The 22,290-nt window shown below is 43.8% G+C and overlaps 1 protein-coding gene across 1 annotated transcript in view; it reads left to right on the top strand.

Annotated features, from left to right (window-relative positions):
• Nucleotides 1–22,290, top strand: part of srcin1 (SRC kinase signaling inhibitor 1) — a gene marked incomplete at its 5' end in the record, with an annotated part of 110,154 nt that overhangs the window by 7,388 nt on the left and 80,476 nt on the right. Inside the window, 1 exon segment of the mRNA NM_001128039.1 lies at nt 7,663–7,949. Coding sequence (NP_001121511.1) covers nt 7,689–7,949 — 261 coding nt within the window.

The following is a 22,290-nucleotide window of genomic DNA, read 5'->3' as shown; positions in this document are numbered from 1 at the left end:
GGCACACTAGGCACCAACAGTACCCAGGTACAGCACAATGGCACATCTAGGCACCAACAGTACCCAGGTAGAGCAGAATGGCAGTAACAGTACTGTATATACTGTATAATAGCAGTGTTTGCTGGCAGCGCTGTGCGGCCGTGCAAGGGTAGTGACCCGGGAGTGCAGCTCAGCCGACTGCTGGTACTTGTCACTTTGCATTTTGTTCAATGTCACAATACATTTTTCTTACACTGCTGCCGCCTGAGGAATACACATATATTGTAATAATCTATACCACAGTGCAATGCATGCAACAACCAGTGAGGCTTCCTATGCGGCACTGGAAATGACTTGCTTTTCCTTTACAGCTCTGTTGACTCTCAAGAAATCATGAAAATGACTGTTAGTGAGGGAATGCGCATCAGGGAGGGCAGTTATATTGTACTGAATGGCATGTGTTAGTGAGACTTGGGGTCAGAATGCTCTGTAATCAATGAACTCGCAGCAGCTTCGAGGACAATACTTGACAATCAACTAAAGGATCCAGCAGCCTGTAAGCAAATGTGTCACAGATGAAGTGATTTCTAACTCAATAGTCGCCAGATAAATGTGATATCCCCCCTGTCTGTGTTCAATTTAAAGGAAAATCTTATGTATGATTTATACATTGGGTTCTTATTGCACTTTTTTCCTTAAGTGGGTAGCAGTGTCGGACCGGCCAACCAGAATAACAGGAAAACTGGAATGTGCCAGTGGGATCTCCTGTTCTCCGCAACCATTTGTCTTGTAGGCCTATACCATGGCCATTCCACTGTTTAATGTGGGAATGTTGTAACAGAACCATTTGTAATACAAACATTGTAGATGCAGGAAAAGGTGATGTACCGTGCTAGCCAGTCAAAATGTTTACAGGGTAATCCTTTGGTATAAAGGCGATACCTTTATTGGCTAACTAAGATAACCATAGCAAGCTTTCAGAACATTTTAGTTCATTTTTCAAGCTGATTATGATTATCTTAGTTAGCCAATAAAGGTATGGCCTTTATACCACTTTTGTTATTTTTTTATTTTAAAAGGGTTACCCTGTAATACAAACATTAAACAGCAGTAAACAATGCTGAATATCCTCCAAGCGGACGGTCCCTAAGGCCAGGCCTGAAGCCTGTGTCCCGCCACCTATCCAAGTCCCATTCCAGGACTATCCATCTCCCCGAAGACCCCAGATCTACCCAGTTACTCACTCACCTTACCAACTACACCTTTAACTTACCTCTGGGGCCTCAAAATCGACCCCACCTTCACTAACTGTGACTACCAAATTCTCAAACCCAGTAGGGAGGGATGGTGTCCTGTTCCAGTTCCTCCTGTGTGCCGGGAAGCTCTAGCACGCTAACCTCCAGGGACCGCACCCTAATCCCTTACCCTGGAACATCTTTATCCAATCTGGTGCTGACATGGAGTAGGGAAGGGGCTGTCCTTGAAAAGGTGTTGGGGAGCAACACAAGAATGGAAAAAGTTCCTGGGGGTGCAAATAAGAGCTTTAATTGGCTATTTGGTAGCCCCTATGTGGACTGGCAGCCTATAGAAGGCTCTGTCTGGCTTTACATTGAGTTTTATGCAACTAAAACTTGCCTCCTAACCAGAAATTCAAAAATGAGCACCAACTTTGAGGCCACTGGGAGCAACATCCAAGGGTTTGGGGTGCAACATGTTGCTCACAAACCACCGGTTGGGGATCACTGTCCCAGCCTAATCATGCTGTTCTTCCTTTCACTGGCTCTCGGATCATTGGGCTCCATGACCACTGTTAAAAATTTTACATTAAGGGTAAGAAAAGACAGAATGTCTTAGTATAGACAGACAGATGTGATAATATAGATAGGTAAGTATAGGTTGTGGGTGCTGGGTTTACTTGGAAGGGTTGAACTTGATGGACTCTGGTCTTTTTTCAACCCTATGTAACTATGTAAGCCCCCTGACTCACTCCCAGTTCAAATAATCCATTGCACAGAGCTTGTGTGCACTTCATACCTTACAGCAACTTCACACAGTAGAACTACAGGGATTAGTATAACAAAGTATGCTTTGTGCAGGTTTCACATGCCCTGGGTGCCTTCATGCTCTTGGAAGACCTTACATACATTAAAGTGGCAGTCAATTGGCCTTTCACTTACCCTTTAGGGCACTGCTATTAATGTAAGACAAACCCTACATATAAAAATGGGAGAGTTTCCTTTGAAATATAACAAGAGACACAGTCTATTTATTTGTGATGATTTATTGATGATGTACCAGCTTATTCTGCATCGCCATACTGACAGATCTGTTGACATTCTCCTTTTTTCCTGCACCTTTCCCTGTCAAAATGAAGCAGATATATGGCTTGCTATGCTAGTGTTTCCTCTGGACAGGTGGGGTAGGGTTTGTGCCCACAGCATATATATATATATATATATCTCATCACCACCCAAGGCATTAGAGTTGTACTGTGACCTTAGTGCTACGCAACAAAGCGCCGTTTCAGCCCTCGCTGTGGCAGTTCAAAGAACAGCGCCTAACAGTCTGTCAGCGAGATCCGTAATGGCCCTGCCTGTTATTTTTTTATCATTTGCTTTTCATTTGCGGGTGAAAGTGACTCACAGTAGTTAATGAAGCCTGAAGGGAACACGGCAGAGGCAAGGAGAGTGGAAAGGAAAGTAGGGGGGATGTATTTTTCAGGGAATAGCATAGAAGTATAGGGGAGGAATAAAATATAGATGCATTTATTAATAAATATTGGATGTAGAAAATATATATGATCTTCAGATGCTCCACGTTATTATTTTTCTAGCCCAGTATTCCTGTACTTATGTGTTAGTGAATGCTGAAGTAACTATTCATCTAATTGGCTTCATAACAACAGAGTTACCTGGGTCCTAATCCGTCCAAAGCTCTCAAGTATTATGGGAAGGTCTAAACAGTATTACAAAGAAAAGCTTGTTAGATGCACTTTCTTTATCACCTGTTAAGGCTATCTGGTTACTGGGGTAATTAGGGCCCTAGCAACCAGATAGCATCAAATGGTGCTTCATCAAATAGTAAATTATTCAGAAATCACTACAAATCAAACAATGAAAGGTCAGTTGTGTTAGATTGATCCCAGTCGGAACTTGGCAGCTACCAGCTTTTTATTAATGTAGAGGTATGGGATCTGTTATCCAGAAACCCAGAATTATGGGAAGGGCATCTCCCATAGACTCCATAATAAGCAAATAGTTCTAATCTTTAAAAATGATTTCCTTTTTCTCTGTAATAATAAAACAGTACCTGTACTTGATCCCAACTAAGATATAATTACCCCTTATTGGGGCAGAACAGCCCTATTGGGTTTATTTCATGGTTAAATGATTCCCTTTTCTCTGTAATAATAAAACAGTACCTGTACTTGATCCCAACTAAGATATAATTACCCCTTATTGGGGCAGAACAGCCCTATTGGGTTTATTTCATGGTTAAATGATTCCCTTTTCTCTGTAATAATAAAACAGTACCTGTACGTGATCCCAACTAAGATATAATTACCCCTTATTGGGGCAGAACAGCCCTATTGGGTTTATTTCATAGTTAAATGATTCCCTTTTCTCTGTAATAATAAAACAGTACCTGTACTTGATCCCAACTAAGATATAATTACCCCTTATTGGGGCAGACCAGCCCTATTGGGTTTATTTAATGGTTAAATGATTCCCTTTTCTCTGTAATAATAAAACAGTACCTGTACTTGATCCCAACTAAGATATAATTACCCCTTATTGTGGGCAGAACAGCCCTATTGGGTTTATTTAATGGTTAAATGATTCCCTTTCCTCTGTAATAATAAAACAGTACCTGTACTTGATCCCAACTAAGATATAATTACCCGTTATTGGGGGCAGAACAGTCCTATTGGGTTTATTTCATGGTTAAATGATTCCCTTTTCTCTGTAATAATAAAACAGTACCTGTACTTGATCCCAACTAAGATATAATTACCCCTTATTGGGGGCAGAACAGCCCTATTGGGTTTATTTCATGGTTAAATGATTCCCTTTTCTCTGTAATAATAAAACAGTACCTGTACTTGATCCCAACTAAGATATAATTACCCCTTATTGGGGCAGAACAGCCCTATTGGGTTTATTTAATGGTTAAATGATTCCCTTTTCTCTGTAATAATAAAACAGTACCTGTACTTGATCCCAACTAAGATATAATTACCCCTTATTGGGGGCAGAACAATCCTTTTTAACCCAAATTTAAATCAAGCGCCATTTATAATTGTCTACATGACAATTTCCTTTATTGATGTATATGAAGAATGCCGCAGCTGAGACAAACAATATGGCAGCTTCCATTCGTTTAAATGCAACAAAAATACAAGCCATATCCTTTCCCTAAATAAAATTCATGGTACAGGTTCCTACTGGCAATAACAAGTGGGAAATAAATAATTAAGAATCAAGAAGTCTTTTCATCCTTTGTGACCATGAATGCAAAAATGAATAATAGATCAAGGTTAAACAGATAGAAATGGGAAATATGGTGGAATATTCTGCAGTTGCCTTATTGTGAGAGTCAAATTAGACACAACATTGGTTTTACTTGAAAAAAGAAAAAAGTCCCCCCTAATGACCCCCGGTATATATGTGTATGTATTTATTTATATATACTAATACAATCTAAACACTCACATATATAAACAATATATACACCTCCCTATACTAAACTATAGATCTTAAGATCACAATTGCCTTGCATATGTAGTGAGTGTATAATAAAGGGATAGTTCACATATGACAGGAAACAGGAATTGGGGAAAATGGCCTTTTTCTATCCAATATATACTAGTGCCCAGTATGAAGGTAATTTAGGGTGTGAATTGGGTTGAATATGTATTTGCTGTCCTTGATATTTTTGAAATTGTGGATGAATGACTTATACACCAAAGTTCTTCAATGTCTGTATTGATTTCATGAGCAAAGGCTGGTTCTTCAGTTCAGGCCCTGATCAAAGGGTGGACCTTCAGGTTAGGCCCTGATCAAAGGGTGGACCTTCAGGTTAGGCCCTGATCAAAGACTGGTTCTTCAGGTTAGGCCCTGATCAAAGGCCGGACTTTCAGGTTAGGCCCTGATCAAAGGCCGGACCTTCAGGTTAGGCCCTGATCAAAGGCTGGACCTTCAGGTTAGGCCCTGATCAAAGGTCAGACCTTCAGGTTAGACCCTGATCAAAGACTGGTTCTTCAGGTTAGGCCCTGATCAAAGGCTGGTTCTTCAGGTTAGGCCCTGATCAAAGGCTGGTTCTTCAGGTTAGGCTCTGATCAAAGGCTGGTTCTTCAGGTTAGGCCCTGATCAAAGGCTGGTTCTTCAGGTTAGGCCCTGATCAAAGGCTGGACCTTCAAGTTAGGCCCTGATCAAAGGCTGGACTTTCAGGTTAGGCCTCGATCAAAGGCTGGACCTTCAGGTTAGGCCCTGATCAAAGGCTGGACTTTCAGGTTAGGCCTCGATCAAAGGCTGGTTCTTCAGGTTAGGCCCTGATCAAAGGCTGGTTGTTCAGGTTAGGCCCTGATCAAAGGCTGGTTCTTCAGGTTAGGCCCTGATCAAAGGCTGGACCTTCAAGTTAGGCCCTGATCAAAGGCTGGACTTTCAGGTTAGGCCTCGATCAAAGGCTGGACCTTCAGGTTAGGCCCTGACCAAAGGCTGGACCTTCAGGTTAGGCCCTGATCAAAGGCTGGACCTTCAGGTTAGGCCCTGATCAAAGGCTGGTTCTTCAGGTTAGGCCCTGATCAAAGGCTGGACCTTCAAGTTAGGCCCTGATCAAAGGCTGGACTTTCAGGTTAGGCCTCGATCAAAGGCTGGACCTTCAGGTTAGGCCCTGACCAAAGGCTGGACCTTCAGGTTAGGCCCTGATCAAAGGCTGGACCTTCAGGTTAGGCCCTGATCAAAGGATGGTTCTTCAGGTTCGGCCCTGATCAAAGGCTGGTTCTTCAGGTTCGGCCCTGATCAAAGGCTGGACCTTCAAGTAGGTCTTGAACTGAGTAAGTTTGACAACCACTGAAACAGAGATTTATGTTGTGTGAATGTGAATGGCCTTGGGCAAAGGTTTTGTTTCTACTTTGACCCCAATCCACTTCAGGTTGGGTTGTAGTGGTGTGGGTTGGGTTTTACTTTTGCTTATTATACAAGTTCTAACAAATTGTCTGGGGATAATATTTAAACCCAGTTGCATTGTGAACAAAGGCAGCACATAGCTGGTATAATGCTATGTGAAAAAGTACCCTGTGGTAAGGCATGAATTACACCCTTGCTTGGGGGCAGCAGAGAGCTTGGAGCAGGTCTGGACTGGGAGTCAAAATAGACCCTGGCATTTCAAGTACACAGAGGCCCAAACAGCCCCCCAGCAGCCCAATAAATAGTGACTGTCTGTGGCACCTTACAGCCCCCCTGGCATTCCCAGTACCCAGAGGCACAAACAGCCCCCCCCCAGCCCAATACATAGTGACTGTCTGTGGCACCTTACAGCCCCCCTGGCATTCCCAGTACCCAGAGGCACAAACAGCCCCCCCAGCCCAATAAATAGTGACTGTCTGTGGCACCTTACAGCCCCCCTGGCATTCCCAGTACCCAGAGGCACAAACAGCCCCCCCAGCCCAATAAATAGTGACTGTCTGTGGCACCTTACAGCCCCCCTGGCATTCCCAGTACCCAGAGGCACAAACAGCCCCCCCAGCCCAATAAATAGTGACTGCCTATGGCACCTTACAGCCCCCCTGGCATTCCCAGTACCCAGAGGCACAAACAGCCCCCCCAGCCCAATAAATAGTGACTGTCTATGGCACCTTACAGCAGCCCCTCTGGCATTTGCCAGAACCCACAGATTGCCAGTCCGGGCATGTCTGGGAGGCACCATAGTTTGAAAAAATCATGTACTTGGCACTAAGTAAGGGTCCAGCTAACACCACATCCTACATCGGTTGGGTTACGGTTACTGGAACCCTCTGTTATTACATACAAATTGGTTAGTGTGTCTGTAGGTGTTAGTGTGCCAGCATGAAAAATGAACCCCTCATTCATTACAGTAACACAATGGGCCTTTCTGTTCAAAACTGCACTATTTTTCTCCTATAATTGATGTCTAATTGTTGCAGAGTGCAAATTATACTTAGCAATATAGTGATATTTCAGAGTAATGAGTGACAGCAGCAGCTGGTTGCATATCATTATTGGATCTAATATTGCCCAAAAATTGGAATATTTTGGTGTTTCTGTAGCAGCCGTTGCAACTTGTCTAACGTTGTGTTTAAAGATGATGCCAATCAAGTCGCTACTGATGTTCATAATAGCCGAAAACATATGATTACTATACTGTGATCCTTTGCCAGGCTGATTATTATGGATACAATGGCTTTAGTGCCATTTAGGCTCTCAATCATATCATTTGTGTCATTTTCATATGTCGATACCAGTGACTGCATGTTTTTACCATCACATCATCTTGTTGCTTGTATAGCCTGAAAGTTAAACATGCCATTGATATCATTGCATTTGGGTCCCATGTCAGCCATGCGTATAAATCACCTTATTTCCATTGTACCACTTCATTATATGGACAGTGGGCTTTATTATGAAATCTAATGCTCCTCTTCCTGCCTTGTTTCTTCTATAGCAGATTCCAGCCGGCCTGGGACCCACATGATATCTGCAGATGATGCTGAATACCCTAGGGAATACCGAACCCTTGGGAATGGGACGCGGCGCTTCTCCAACGTGGGCCTGGTTCACACCTCGGAACGCCGCCATACCGTGATTGCAGCCCAGAGCCTTGAGACACTAACTGGGCTGCAGAAGTCTGAGATGGAGAGAAAGAGGGATGCCTTCATGGACCACCTTAAGAATAAATATCCCCAACATGCTATAGCTATCCGAGGTCAGCAGGAGAGGATTCGAGACCAGGTCAGAACATGGGCTCATCTATGGTTTTCATTTGAGTGTAGTGGAACATTAATTGAAATATAAATGTCAAAATGTGTCTCGTCCCAGATGGTGGGAGCAACGCGTATTGCAAAACAGAAGCCTGTTGCACTCACACATTGACAAATTGCTATATTATAATGTTAAAGAACGTTGGGGTCATTGATATGATGCTGGTTATCCAGTAACCTACAGGGTCGGACAGGGCCAGTGGGATGGGGGAAAAAACCCGGTGGGTCGGGGCCCCGCTGACCCAGACCCGGTCCTCACCTGTCGATTCGCTCTGCTGCTGCCGTTCCCCCATTGCCCTCCCTTCCCCAATCACAGCAAAGTATAAGGTACACACATGGGGGGGGGGGGGGGGGCTGGCATTGGGTTAGTGAGCAGGTGATCTGGGCAGGGTCGGACTAAAGGTCCCCATACACTGGCAGATCCGCTCGCTTGGTGATGTCACCAAGCGAGCGGATCTTCTCCCGATATCCCCCACCTACGTGTGGGCGATATCAGGAGAATCCAGGGTAAATCGAATCATAATGACGGGCATAGGCAAAGTCGGTCCGGGGACTGCATCAACGAGCCGACGCGGTCTCGATCCAACTAGATTTTCTAACCTGCCCGATCGAGATCTGGCCGATTTCAGGCCAGATATCGGTTGGGCAGGCCCATCGGAAATGCCCATACATGGGCCGATTATCTGCCGAATCTGTCCAAGGGACCGATATTGGCAGCTACTATTGGCCCGTGTATGGGGGTCTTAAGTTACACGTCCCCTGCAGGGGCCCCTGCAGTGCACCCCTAACCTCCCTCATCAGCTTAGGTAGAGCCAGGAGTGGGGATTCAAGAACAAGTCAAAAGGGTTGAGAAGACTGCCTCATATGCATGCAAATAGACCAAACGGATTCTGGGAACAAATTCCTTAAGTCTCCTTTAGCCTACAGGATAAACCCATGTAAATGGGATAAAATAAAAAATAAACTAATAAATAATAATTAATAATAATAATAAATTTGTAATTTGTAATTAATAATAATTAATTAATAATAATAATAATTTATAATAAATTTGTTCTCAGGATCCCTTTTGTCTATATGTATAGGTTTGGGATCTGTTATCTGGAAAACTGTTATCTCACAATGACTTTCAAACTGGGCTTCCCGGTATATCTAGGAGATACTAGAACTGCCTGTTTGGATTTCAGCAGTCTGAGAACCAGTCAGAACAGTCATTGCTGCTCAATTCAACCAATCACAAGCCACCTTGTCATAACTATGTATGATGAGTTCTTGAACAAGCAGAGTACCCAAGGCTATTGTGATACTAATATCTACAGTTAGTATTACTGGTTGTATATATAGTTTATGTATGTGAGTGTATAGATTGGTAGGTGTGGGTTAGGTGTGCTGGGTTTACTTGGATGGGTTGAACTTGATGGACTCTGGTCTTTTTTCAACCCTATGTAACTATGTAACAATAACACCCTCCCCCTGACATAACTGCCCCCTGTTGTTTCTTCCCCCTAAGTCATGTTGAAAGAAGGCAAATAATTCAAAAACTATAAGGGCTCTGGCACACGGGGGAGATTGATAAAAAATCAATTGAAAAGTTGCTTAGAATTGGCCATTCCGTAACATGCTACAGGTGAACTACCCCTTTAGGCCAAATGGCATTCTCCAAAATAGAAAATTGCTACCAGTGAAAGGGGGGCGGGGTCACAAAACGGGCTCCACGCCAGCCGCCGCTTTCGGTGAAAGGGTTAAAGTCTTTCCATAAAATATACTCGCTCTTGTTAACTTACTTAATTGCTTTGCAAAAAATAAAAATGATCCATGTAAATCTATTCAGTGTGAGATTTAAATAACCCTGCAATCAAAAATAATAGCTTTAGCTGAAAGGAAACAATTAGTGGCCCCTGTAGCCATTAGAAAGACAACACTGTAATAGAAATTTTTTTTCATTTCCTCTGCGATAAAATCACCTCGTCGGGATTTGTTATTTACATTGTGTGAGAATGGCGATTTCTGAAGCAAATTCGGAGCAGGACGGATGTATTGAAATATTTGTGCCTGAATGGAAGGGATTAGGGCACCCAGCCTGGCACGTAAAGGATAAGTATGCCCTAGCCACGTTAACTATTGAAAATATTGAAATTTGTAGTTGCTGGGGTCAGCAGCCCTGGTGGGTCCTGCACCCCCCAGTCCAACCCTGTTGATATATATATATATATTCCAGTTTAGCAAGATTCTTTAATAGGGCACTTAACAAAAAATTCACAAATCTTCCAAAAGATTCGCGAAATGGTGAATTCATTTGAAAAGCAAGACAATTCTTTTTGACGCACGCAACAATTTTTGGACGTGCAGCAAATTTTTCCGGGGTGAAAAACAATCCGCCAATGGAAACGCAAAAATTTGCCGTGAATCCATGCCTGCCCAATTTTTTCGCCCATCACTAAATATAAACTAACTGTTAGTTAAGTATTTATTCTGGGGGTATAAACCTCATTAAAAAACGTGTCCTAAAATGTCATTAGCTCTATATATATTATATATCATACCAAAATGAATCCCCAAAGATAATTCTGTGTCTCCTCTTCATTGAGGCTTGGATTTCGTTGCAGATAAACAGACTTTATAGAGGTTGTTAGCACATGGCTAGCAGGCATGAACTGTCTGTGTTACTGATCCTGGAAACGCTACATTGGCAGGGCCTCATTTTCTCTTTAATTTCACTCTGTTAGTATCACTAGCTCTCACTATATGTGCCAATATGCTGTATATTGTACTGACATGCAAGTAGCTATAACCGGGGCCTGGTAGCAGTAAATAAAGGGTGGCCAGAAGAAGAATGCATTCAAACCAAATATAGTGTTAAGGTGGCCACACACGGGCCGATTCTAGCTGTCGATATCAGTCCCTTAGACCAGTACGGCAGCTTATCTGCCCGTGTAGGGACACAAATGACGGGCCTGCGTGAAATTGGCCAGATATCAATTGGGCAGGTTAAAAAATTCAGTCAGATCGGGGACCGCATCGGCTCGTTGATGCGGTCCCCGAACCAACTCCAGGGCCAAATGACCGAATTAGCCTGAATTCACCTAATATTGCCCACCCATAGGTGGGGATATTGGGAGAAGATCCGTTCGCTTGGGGACCTCGCCAAGTGAGCGGATCTTAACGTGTATGGGCACCTTTAGTCAAGAGAAGCTTCTTAGAACACATTGCTTTTTTCATTCTAGATTTCCACCTTTATGTAAAAGCATATAGTTCAATCTCACAATGTGTGGAAGCAAGTGGGGAAGGATGGTTAGATGGGTGGAGCTTTGTAGGAGAGTAGGGTCCCAGGAGGTGTGTTAACTATGACAGGAAGAGTATTTGATTGCCTTGATAATTTTTTCCTGGTTTCACCTTCCCCCAGTAGAGCTTAGTAAGGATTTATTTTGCTTGCAGATCTTGTAAGTAGATCTTACATAAAGGCATTCTAAAATTCAATATTGCTTTGAGGCTTAAATGAAATAAACAGGCATGGGTCATAAAAGACACTAGGTTGGGATGGCTGGGGGGTATGTTTGTTCTTGCACTGATGAAACCCAATAAAAGCTTTTGTAGGGGCATCACATTACAAATTGGAACGTGGGGTAAAAAGTTTGGACCTGCTAGGATTGTGTTGCCCCCAATAAGGGGTAATTATATCTTAGTTGGGATCAAGTACAGGTACTGTTTTATTATTACAGAGAAAAGGAAATCATATAACCATTAAATAAACCCAATAGGGCTGTTCTGCCCCAATAAGGGGTAATTATATCTTAGTGTAACAAAAAATGCCTTACCGGCACGGCGGGGACGCCCGCCGCGCCGCCGTCAGCGGGGACGCCCGCCGCGCCGTCCTCCTCATGCGCCGGCTTCCTCATAGTGGGCGCGCGCGCGCTCCCGCATTTAAAGGCGCATGCGCGCTGACGTCATCACGTCAGCGCGCAATGGCGCGAATTTCAAAGATATTTAAAGGGACGTTTGTTTACATTTTGTTGCCCGTGATAGGATTCGATTCCTGGTGCCTTCCTGAGCCTTGTGCATTCTTGTTCCTGTATTTCTGATAGTATTTCTCCTGTTTGACCCGGCCTGCTCTTGACTTTCCTGAAATCCGTAACCTGACCCCGGCTTGTACTTTTGACTCCGATTTTGCCTAAACCCGCTACTTGATTATCTGGTTGACCATTGCCTGTCTGACGATCCCTGTTTTCCGCCTGCCTCGACCCAGCCTGCCTGACGACGAACTTGTTTAAACCCTATTTGTACCGTGATCTCGGCCTAACTAACTTTATCTACAGTCGTGCCCCTTTGCTTGCCAGAACTCCTGCCTTGTTCCTCTCGTTAAGTCCAGGTGGCATCTGAGTAGCTGAGGGCTCCTCCCGAAGCCAAAGGCGGTCACATTACTGGTGAAGCCGAGCCGAGACCAAGGAACTTGGCGTTTGTTCTGGTTTAGGGTGCCGACCGTGACATTATCACGGGCCATGGAGGACCAAGATCACGCTGAGTCCGCTGCTGCTCCTCCCACTCCGTCTGCTACTACTGAAGCGCTTCTTACTGCCCTGCTACAGCGCTTGGAGGATCAGGAGCAAAAGCAGAATTATCTCCTGCAGGGTTTTCACAATCTAACCCGTCAGCTGGAGACTACGCAATCTCCGCAGCAGCAACCTGTTCCTAGTTCTTCCCCTCCTGTGGGTTCGTTCGTTTTGGGGGGTAACACTTTCAGGCCCCAGGAGCCCAAAATTGCATTTCCTGAGAAATTCTCTGGGGACAGGTCCAAATTTTTCGTCTTCAAAGAGGCATGTAAACTGTATCTTAGCTTTTTCCCTCATTCTTTCCCTTCTGGTGTGGAAAGAGTAAAATTTGTTATGACCCTTCTGGTAGGGGATCCCCAAGTTTGGGCCCTTAGACTGTCTTCCTCTGATCCAGCCCGTTTTTCCTTGGATGTATTCTTTGATACTATGGCAGTTCTTTACGATGACCCAGATCGTGCATCATCAGCTGATTCGGCGATTCGTAAACTGCGCCAAGGGAGACGGGAGGTAGAGATATATTGCACAGAGTTCCGCCGGTGGGCAGGAGAGACGGAGTGGAACGATGCAGCCCTGCGCAGTCAGTTCCGTGTCGGGCTATCTGACCCTATTAAAGATAGCTTGGTGAATTACCCCTTGTCGTCCAGTCTAGATGATCTCATGTCCCTAGTCATCCAGATTGATAGGAGACAGAGGGAGAGAAGGGCTGAGAGGGGCCATGCTAATTTTTCTGGGGTTACTTATAAGGGACCTGACGTGGTGCCCAATGTCAAGTCTTTGGTTTCCCCTGTGTCTACATCTCAGGAGGAACCTATGCAACTAGGTCTATTCCATCTCTCTCCTGAGGAAAAGACACGCAGGTGGACCCTTGGGTTATGTATATATTGCGGGGACAAGGGTCATTTTCTGAAGCAATGCACTAAGAGGCCGGGAAACGCCCCAGCCTAAATGAAGAAGGGGAGCTTCATTTGGGTGCAGGCGTTTCCTCTCCCCAATTTGCCTCCAAGGTTCAGCTACCAGTTAAATTGTCCTGGCCTATGGGCTCCATTAACTTGTCCGCTTTCGTGGACTCTGGGGCAGAGGGTAATTTTATTGAGGCCACGTTTGCAGCCAAAAATGGTATTCCGGTGGTTCCCTGAGTGTCCCCATGAGGATATTAACGGTGGATAAAAGACCCTTAGGGACAGGGGTGGTAAATAAGAGAACTGTTTCTTTATCCTTATGTGTGAACAATTTTCATGTTGAAGAGATAACCTTTTTCCTTATTGAAGGAGCCTCTTCTCCACTCATTTTGGGGTTACCCTGGCTCCAGGTTCATAACCCTCAGATTAATTGGGTTACAGGGGAGGTTTCTCAGTGGGGTCCTAGTTGTAGAAATGTCTGTATTGCCCCAGTTTTAGCAGCCACTTCACTTGAGGGTTTACCTGCAGCCTATTCAGCTTATGCTGACGTTTTTTCCAAAAAGGCTGCCGAAACCTTACCTCCACACAGACAGTATGACTGTCCCATTGATCTGATTCCAGGTTCCTCTCCCCCTCGTGGTCGTACATATCCACTTTCCCTACCTGAATCTCAGTCTATGAAGGAATATATCCAGGAAAACCTCGAAAGAGGTTTTATCCGGCCCTCTAGTTCTCCTGCAGGTGCAGGGTTTTTCTTTGTGGGTAAGAAGGATGGTGGTCTCCGTCCTTGTATAGACTACAGAGGTTTAAACAAGGTCACTATTAAAAACCGCTACCCCCTTCCTCTGATTTCCGAGCTATTTGATCAGGTTAAAGGCGCCAGAATCTATACCAAGCTCGATCTTAGGGGTGCTTACAATCTCATCCGTATTAGAGAGGGGGATGAATGGAAAACTGCCTTTAACACCAGGGACGGCCACTACGAATATTTGGTAATGCCCTTTGGGCTCTGTAACGCCCCCCGCAGTTTTTCAAGAATTTGTCAATGACATTTTTCGTGACTTGCTGGGGGTATTCGTAGTGGTCTATCTTGACGATATTCTTATTTTCTCTTCTAATTTAATGGAACATCGTAATCATGTTTGTGAAGTCTTAAAGAGACTAAGGGAGAATAATCTGTATGCAAAACTAGAGAAATGTACCTTTGAAGTCTCTTCTGTCCAGTTTTTGGGGTTTATTATTACCAGTAAGGGTCTAGAAATGGACCCAGGCAAGGTGAAAGCTGTCCTGGATTGGGCACAACCCCTTTCTTTACGTGCTGTACAAAGGTTTCTCGGATTTGCCAATTATTATCGTCAATTTATTAAGAATTTTTCTCTTATTGTAGCCCCCATCACAGATTTAACTAAGAAGGGCGCTGATCCCAGCTTGTGGTCTCCTGAGGCAGAGCAAGCCTTTGAAACCCTCAAAAAAGAATTCAGTTCTGCCCCAATCCTTAAATACCCCGATTCTGCACTCCCTTTCATTGTAGAGGTAGATGCATCTGAGGTGGGAGCTGGGGCAATCCTTTCTCAAAGGCACCCGATAACCAACAAAATACATCCCTGTGCTTTTTTTTCTAAAAAGTTTTTACCCGCAGAGGTAAATTACGATATAGGGAACAGGGAATTGTTGGCTGTCAAATTAGCTTTTGAGGAATGGCGCCATCTTCTAGAGGGTGCTAAGCATCTGGTGACGGTCTATACGGACCATAAAAATTTACTTTATATCGAATCTGCTAAGCGCCTGAATCCAAGACAAGCCAGGTGGGCTTTATTTTTTTCAAGGTTCAATTTTTCTCTAACTTTTAGGCCTGGTTCAAAGAATACTAAGGCAGATGCACTTTCTAGGAGTTTCAATTCTGTTTTCCCCGACTCTGGTGAGTGCACTCCCATCATTCCCAGGGAGTTAATTGTTGCAACCTTGGAGTCTGACCTCTCTTCCTTATTGTCCCGTTACAAACTTCTGCTCCTATTGGAACTCCATCTGGTAAATGGTTTGTTCCTGAGGAGCTTAGGGAACAAGTATTAAGAGAGGTTCATGATTCTAAAATGGCAGGTCATCCAGGTGTTGTAAAAACCATTTCTTTGTTGTCCCGCCATATTTGGTGGCCATCCTTCAAGCAGGATGCTAAAACTTTTGTCAATTCCTGTCCAATTTGTCAAAGGTCTAAGTCATCTCATCAGCGGCCCCAGGGTCTGTTAAATCCCTTACCTATTCCAATGAAGCCATGGTCCCACATTTCTATGGATTTTATCGTGGAGTTACCCCCTTCTCAGGGTAAGACAGTGATTTGGGTGGTGGTTGATAGATTCAGTAAAATGGCTCATTTCATTCCTCTCCCACACCTCCCTTCTGCTAAGACCTTGGCTGATCTATTCATTACTCATATTTTTAAGTCTCATGGGTTTCCTGTGAATATTGTTTCTGACAGGGGGGTCCAGTTTGTGTCAAGATTTTGGCGTGCTTTCTGTTCCCTGGTTGGTACGGAATTGTCCTTTTCCTCTGCCTATCACCCCCAAACTAACGGTCAAACTGAAAGGGTTATCAGTCCCTTGAACAGTATCTCAGATGCTATGTATCCGATAATCAGTCCACTTGGTCTGAATTGCTTCCCTGGGCGGAGTTCGCATATAATAATGCTACCCACTCCTCTTCAGGGAGGTCTCCTTTCTTATTGTTTATGGTTTACACCCCAAAGCATTTTCTTTTTCTGAACCTAACTCCTCTGTACCCTCTGCCAATTCTTCTGTTTTGAAATTTTCGGAAATTTGGTCTTCAGTTCATGATTCATTGTCTGCAGCTTCCCTAGCCCAGAAAAAAGCTGCTGACAAAGCCCGTAGGGAGGCTCCCCAGTACAAGGTGGGGGATTTTGTGTGGTTATCAACCAAGAATATTAGGTTGAAGGTTCCCTCTCCCAAACTGGGTCCTAGGTTCATCGGTCCATATCCCATCAGTGCTATAGTGAACCCATCTTCTGTCCGTCTTCAGTTACCTCCTAATTTCAAAATTGCTAATACTTTTCATGTTTCTCTTCTAAAACCTGCTTCTAATTCTCGGTGTCTGTCTGCTCCTCCCCCGGTGTTGGTTGAAGGTCAGCCTGAGTACGAGATCCAGGAGTTCCTCGACTCCCGCCTGGTGAGAGGTAAACTACAATATCTTACCAGGTGGAAAGGCTTTGGTCCTGAGGAGAACTCTTGGGTCTCAGTTGATGACATCAAAGCTGATCTCCTCAGGAAGCAATTTCATTCTAGGTTTCCTGAGAAACCTGGGGGTCCAGTGGCCCCCCCTAGAGAGGGGGGTAATGTAACAAAAAATGCCTTACCGGCACGGCGGGGACGCCCGCCGCGCCGCCGTCAGCGGGGACGCCCGCCGCGCCGTCCTCCTCATGCGCCGGCTTCCTCATAGTGGGCGCGCGCGCGCGCTCCCGCATTTAAAGGCGCATGCGCGCTGACGTCAGCGCGCAATGGCGCGAATTTCAAAGATATTTAAAGGGACGTTTGTTTACATTTTGTTGCCCGTGATAGGATTCGATTCCTGGTGCCTTCCTGAGCCTTGTGCATTCTTGTTCCTGTATTTCTGATAGTATTTCTCCTGTTTGACCCGGCCTGCTCTTGACTTTCCTGAAATCCGTAACCTGACCCCGGCTTGTACTTTTGACTCCGATTTTGCCTAAACCCGCTACTTGATTATCTGGTTGACCATTGCCTGTCTGACGATCCCTGTTTTCCGCCTGCCTCGACCCAGCCTGCCTGACGACGAACTTGTTTAAACCCTATTTGTACCGTGATCTCGGCCTAACTAACTTTATCTACAGTCGTGCCCCTTTGCTTGCCAGAACTCCTGCCTTGTTCCTCTCGTTAAGTCCAGGTGGCATCTGAGTAGCTGAGGGCTCCTCCCGAAGCCAAAGGCGGTCACATTACTGGTGAAGCCGAGCCGAGACCAAGGAACTTGGCGTTTGTTCTGGTTTAGGGTGCCGACCGTGACACTTAGTTGGGATCAAGTACAGGTACTGTTTTATTATTACAGAGAAAAGGGAATGGAGCCAAGGGCCTTTATATATAGGATATATATATAGGATATATATATATATATATATATATATATACAGGTATGGGGTTTATATATAGGGTTTATAGATGAGGGGTTGAAACTAAATATGTATGCAGTACTGTTAGCTAGTGCTGTGAAAATGTGATTGGCTGTTGGGTTTTTAATTCTAACACCTAGGGAAGGCTAATACCTAGGGAAGGAAGGAGTTACAATTTCCTTTCAGCATCCAGGAGAGTATGTGAAATTATACGGCTCAATCTTGGCCATTTTTATTCATAGCAACAAACCTCCTCTCCCTGCCATGTCAGGCTTGTCTGTGAGACGAAATGATTTGAGCAGCCATTTCAGGAGGCTTCTGAATAAAATGCACCTAGTGCTGCCGACACACTTCAAACTCCATGACAGATCGTGCTCGGCCCTGGATTCCTCACTTCAAATACAGAGTCCCCACTAAGCTCCCTAGGCTGCTGTATTGGGATAAAGAACAGATATATATCAAAGCAAAAGGGGAAAAAAATGATATCCCATAGGACACATTCTACAGAGCCATCATTTGAGGCTAAAGAGAGTATTGTATTAAACCTGAGCTGTCTGTCAGGAGAATAAAACTTAACTCAGTCGTGTTAGAAATGCGTCAGAAAAGGTTGAATACATCTCTCGACATCTGCTCCCCTGGGATTCAAATCAATAGGTTGTGTTTTCTCCAGATGTAATGCTCCATAACGCTCTATAAAATCACCATAATATTATAGATATAAGGGCTTATTTACAAATGTTGGTTGACCATAGCAACCAATTAGGGCTTTGCTTTCATAGAATGTTCAAAACCAATCGTTGCGGGGCTGTCATGCAGACAAGATGCCGATAAGGCTGACTATTAAGCGAAACGTGGGGTGGACTGTTTTAGATAATATAATCCCAGAGTAGCACTGGAAGTCCTCTGATTAAAGGTGGCCATACACGGGCCAATTGTAGCGGCCGATATCGGTCCCTTAGACTAATTCGGCAGCTAATTGGCCCATGTAGGGGTACAAAGGACCGGCCTGCCTGACCGATATCTGGCCTGAAATTGGCCAGTTATCAATCGGGCAGGTTAAAAAATGTAGTCGGATCAGGCCCCCGAACTGACTGTGCCTATTCCGGCATTCTAATTCAATCGTTTGGCCCCAGGGCCAACAACCAAATTAACCTATATTCCCCCGATATCTCTCACCTGTAGGTGGGGGATATCGGGAGAAGATCCCCTCACTTGGCGACCTCGCCAAGCGAGCAGATCTTCACTTGTATGGCCACCTTAAGACACACGGAGCTACTAGTAGCAGCTACTTCACGGCTACAAAAGTAGACAATGCTGATCATTTACTGATAATTGTCTCTACACGTGTTTTAGCAGAGGCAATTCTCAGTATTGTCTATGGCAGGGGATTTTCTGGAGTTTAGTAGCCGTGACAAGTAGCTGCTACTAAGTAGCTCTGTGTGTCTTCACCCTAAGGGTGAAGGTAAGGTAAGATTCCCTAGTTTGACAAGGTCACCAAATAAGCAAATCTTTCCCCCCATATGCCCACCTTGGATGGGTGATATCATACTGATGTGTGATTGTTTGACCCTAGGGCCAACAATTGCATTACAGTAAAGGAGATACAAAAAGTTATATTCTGTCGTATTTCCAAACATTTTCTTTGCTGCCATGATCCCTGTTGATTAGAGTATCTCTGCTCACAGTCTCACTTTTTCTATTAGCATCGCCTGCTCCCACCTCCTTGAGGGATTTCTACCTGTTCCCTGAGTTTATCTGTTTAATTATGTGTGTGTCACTGCTAATCAGACAGATAATGTAGCGCCAGATAATTCCAGCAAGCACCCATGCATGGATAAATATTAGCTAGAGCCTAAAAAGGCAGCACAGGCTGTGTTCTGGGATATTTAGCTGGGAAACCTTCACTTTCTCTCCGCTCGGCAGGTTCAGGGGATGGGCCTCAGCCAAGGTAATTGGTAAGGAAAATAACAGCTCGCAAACGAGTTTATTTGGTTTGGCAAACCTTCTTCCCAGTATGTACCCTGACAGAAAAAGCACATTTATTGCAGTATCAAATGCCAGAGACAGAATGAACACAAAGTAATACAGGTATGGGACCTGTTATCCAGAATGCTTGGGACCTGGGGCTTTTCGCATAAGGGTGAAGACACACAGAGCTACTAGTAGCAGCTACTTGACGTGGCTACTAAAATAGACAATGCTGATCATTTACTGATAATTGTCTCTATGTGTGTTTAAGCAGAGGAAATTCTCAGTATTGTCTATGGCAGGGGATTTTCTGGTATTTAATAGCTGTGAAAAAGTAGCTGCTACTAGCAGCTCTGTGTGTCTTCACCCTAAGGGGGCTTTGTGTAATTTGGATCTCCTTACCTTAAGCCCAGAACCAAATTGATCCCAGAGATCAGTAGACTCGCCATTAGAAACATTGGGTTTGGGTGCCAAAGCCCCAAACCTACAGCCCAAGGGAGTGGATTAAACCATACACACGAAGAAGGGCAGGCATACAATGAATCCAACGTTGACAGGTTCATATGAAATAATAAATATATCTTTAGTAAGTGTTTACATGTCCATAAAAAAGTCTAATGCTGGTAGTTGTTCCGTTATATTCAGTTCATGTGTACTGTATGTACAGCCTATCATTAAGTGCTTAGCAGCACGAAATGCGATAGGCTTTTTTATGGACATGTAAACACCTAATAAAGATTAATTATTTTATATGAACCTGTCAACGTTGGATTCATTGTGTGCCTGCCATTCTTCGTGTGTACGGTTTAATCCTTAGCTTAAGTCTGCTAAAAAATCATTTAAACATTAAATAAACCCAAAAGGGCTGTTCTGCCCCAATAAGGGGTAATTATATCTTAGTTGGGATCAAGTACAGGTACTGTTTTATTATTACAGAGAAAAGGGAATCATTTAACCATTAAATAAACCCAATAGGGCTGTTCTGCCCCCAATAAGGGGTAATTATATCTTAGTTGGGATCAAGTACAGGTACTGTTTTATTATTACAGAGAAAAGGGAATCATTTAACCATTAAATAAACCCAATAAGGATTAATTATATCTTAGTTGGGATCAAGTACAGGTACTGTTTTATTATTACAGAGAAAAGGGAATCATTTAACCATTAAATAAACCCAATAAGGATTAATTATATCTTAGTTGGCATCAAGTACAGGTACTGTTTTATTATTACAGAGAAAAGGGAATCATTTAACCATTAAATAAACCCAATAGGGCTGTTCTGCCCCCAATAAGGGGTAATTATATCTTAGTTGGGATCAAGTACAGGTACTGTTTTATTATTACAGAGAAAAGGGAATCATTTAACCATGAAATAAACCCAATAGGGCTGTCTTGAGTGACATAGGGTTGCCGGTCATGGAAAGTGGCACAGCAGCTGGGTATTAATTAAAAGTCTAATTCAGGAGGATTCTGTTGCCCTTTAATATGCAGTTTCCATAAAGAACACATTTCCAAGCTGCCAGGGTTTGTCTTACTTCACTAACGTTCATGCAAAAACTCAGCAGTCAACAGGATCTGACCTTGTTTTGTTCCATGCCAAAATGGGAGGGGGGGTCGTTTCCCATTAGGAAAGAATGGGATGGTACCAGAATAACTGTTGCCCTGAAAATGTGGCATTTGTGCCTTTAGGATGTGTAGTTGTGCCATGGTTGGGGGATTCCAGGGAAGCCAGCATGGAACAGCTGTAAAATGAGTCTAAATGGGGCATTTTGATCAGGCCTTCCTTCTCCTCCTTTAGATAATTCCATTTCAAAAGAAAAAGACATGCCTGTATTCCCTTATCAATAAATTGTATATTTATATACGTCCTCTGGTTTCCCGTGAATTCCTTATCCCAAATAAATGCAATTAGACGAGACAGCAAATGTATTTTTCCATCCTAGTCCCTTCTGCCTGTTGAATTCTAACTCCCTTTTCCACCTCACTAATCTGCAGTCCCATCCATGTCTGTCTTTAAAATGAGATTTTGTTGATAATTATCAGTTAATTTGGCATCTTGGCAGATCTGCCTGGGACAAGCCAAATGTTCCCTTCGCTGAATCGCTGTGCTGTGCCAAGTTCTCGCTTTCATGTTCTGTGGGCTGAGATTAGGGAGCGGCATCTAGTCACAGGCTTGTATTGTACTTACCCAGAATAGCGCCCAGATCCGCCGGCGAGGGGCTTAGTCTCACTGTACTTTGTACACTAATCTACCCGGTTGGATAAGGTCTCTTGGTTGGATGTAAATAAATAGCACAGGATAATAAATCCTTTCTAAAAATATAGTTTTGATATTTGTACAGGTATGGGACCTGTTATCCAGAATACTCGGGACCTGGGGTTTTCTGGATAAGAGTTCTTTTCGTAATTTGGGTCTCCATAACTTATTTCTAATAAAAATCATTTAAATATTGAATAAACCCAATAGGGCTGTTCTGCCCCCAATAAGGGGTAATTATATCTTAGTTGGGATCAAGTACAGGTACTGTTTTATTATTACAGAGAAAAGGGAATCATTTAACCATTAAATAAACCCAATAGGGCTGTTCTGCCCCCAATAAGGGGTAATTATATCTTAGTTGGGATCAAGTACAGGTACTGTTTTATTATTACAGAGAAAAGGGAATCATTTTTAAAAATTAGAATTATTTGCTTATAATGGACTTGGATAATGGGTTTCCGGATAAGGGATCCCATACCTGTATGTGGTTTTCTTTCTGCAGTAACA

This window comes from Xenopus tropicalis, chromosome 10, assembly GCF_000004195.4.
Source record: "Xenopus tropicalis strain Nigerian chromosome 10, UCB_Xtro_10.0, whole genome shotgun sequence".
Taxonomy (NCBI): Eukaryota; Metazoa; Chordata; class Amphibia; order Anura; family Pipidae; genus Xenopus; species Xenopus tropicalis.
The sequence above is the reverse complement of the archived record's forward strand: the minus strand, read 5'-3'. Positions and strand labels throughout refer to the sequence as shown.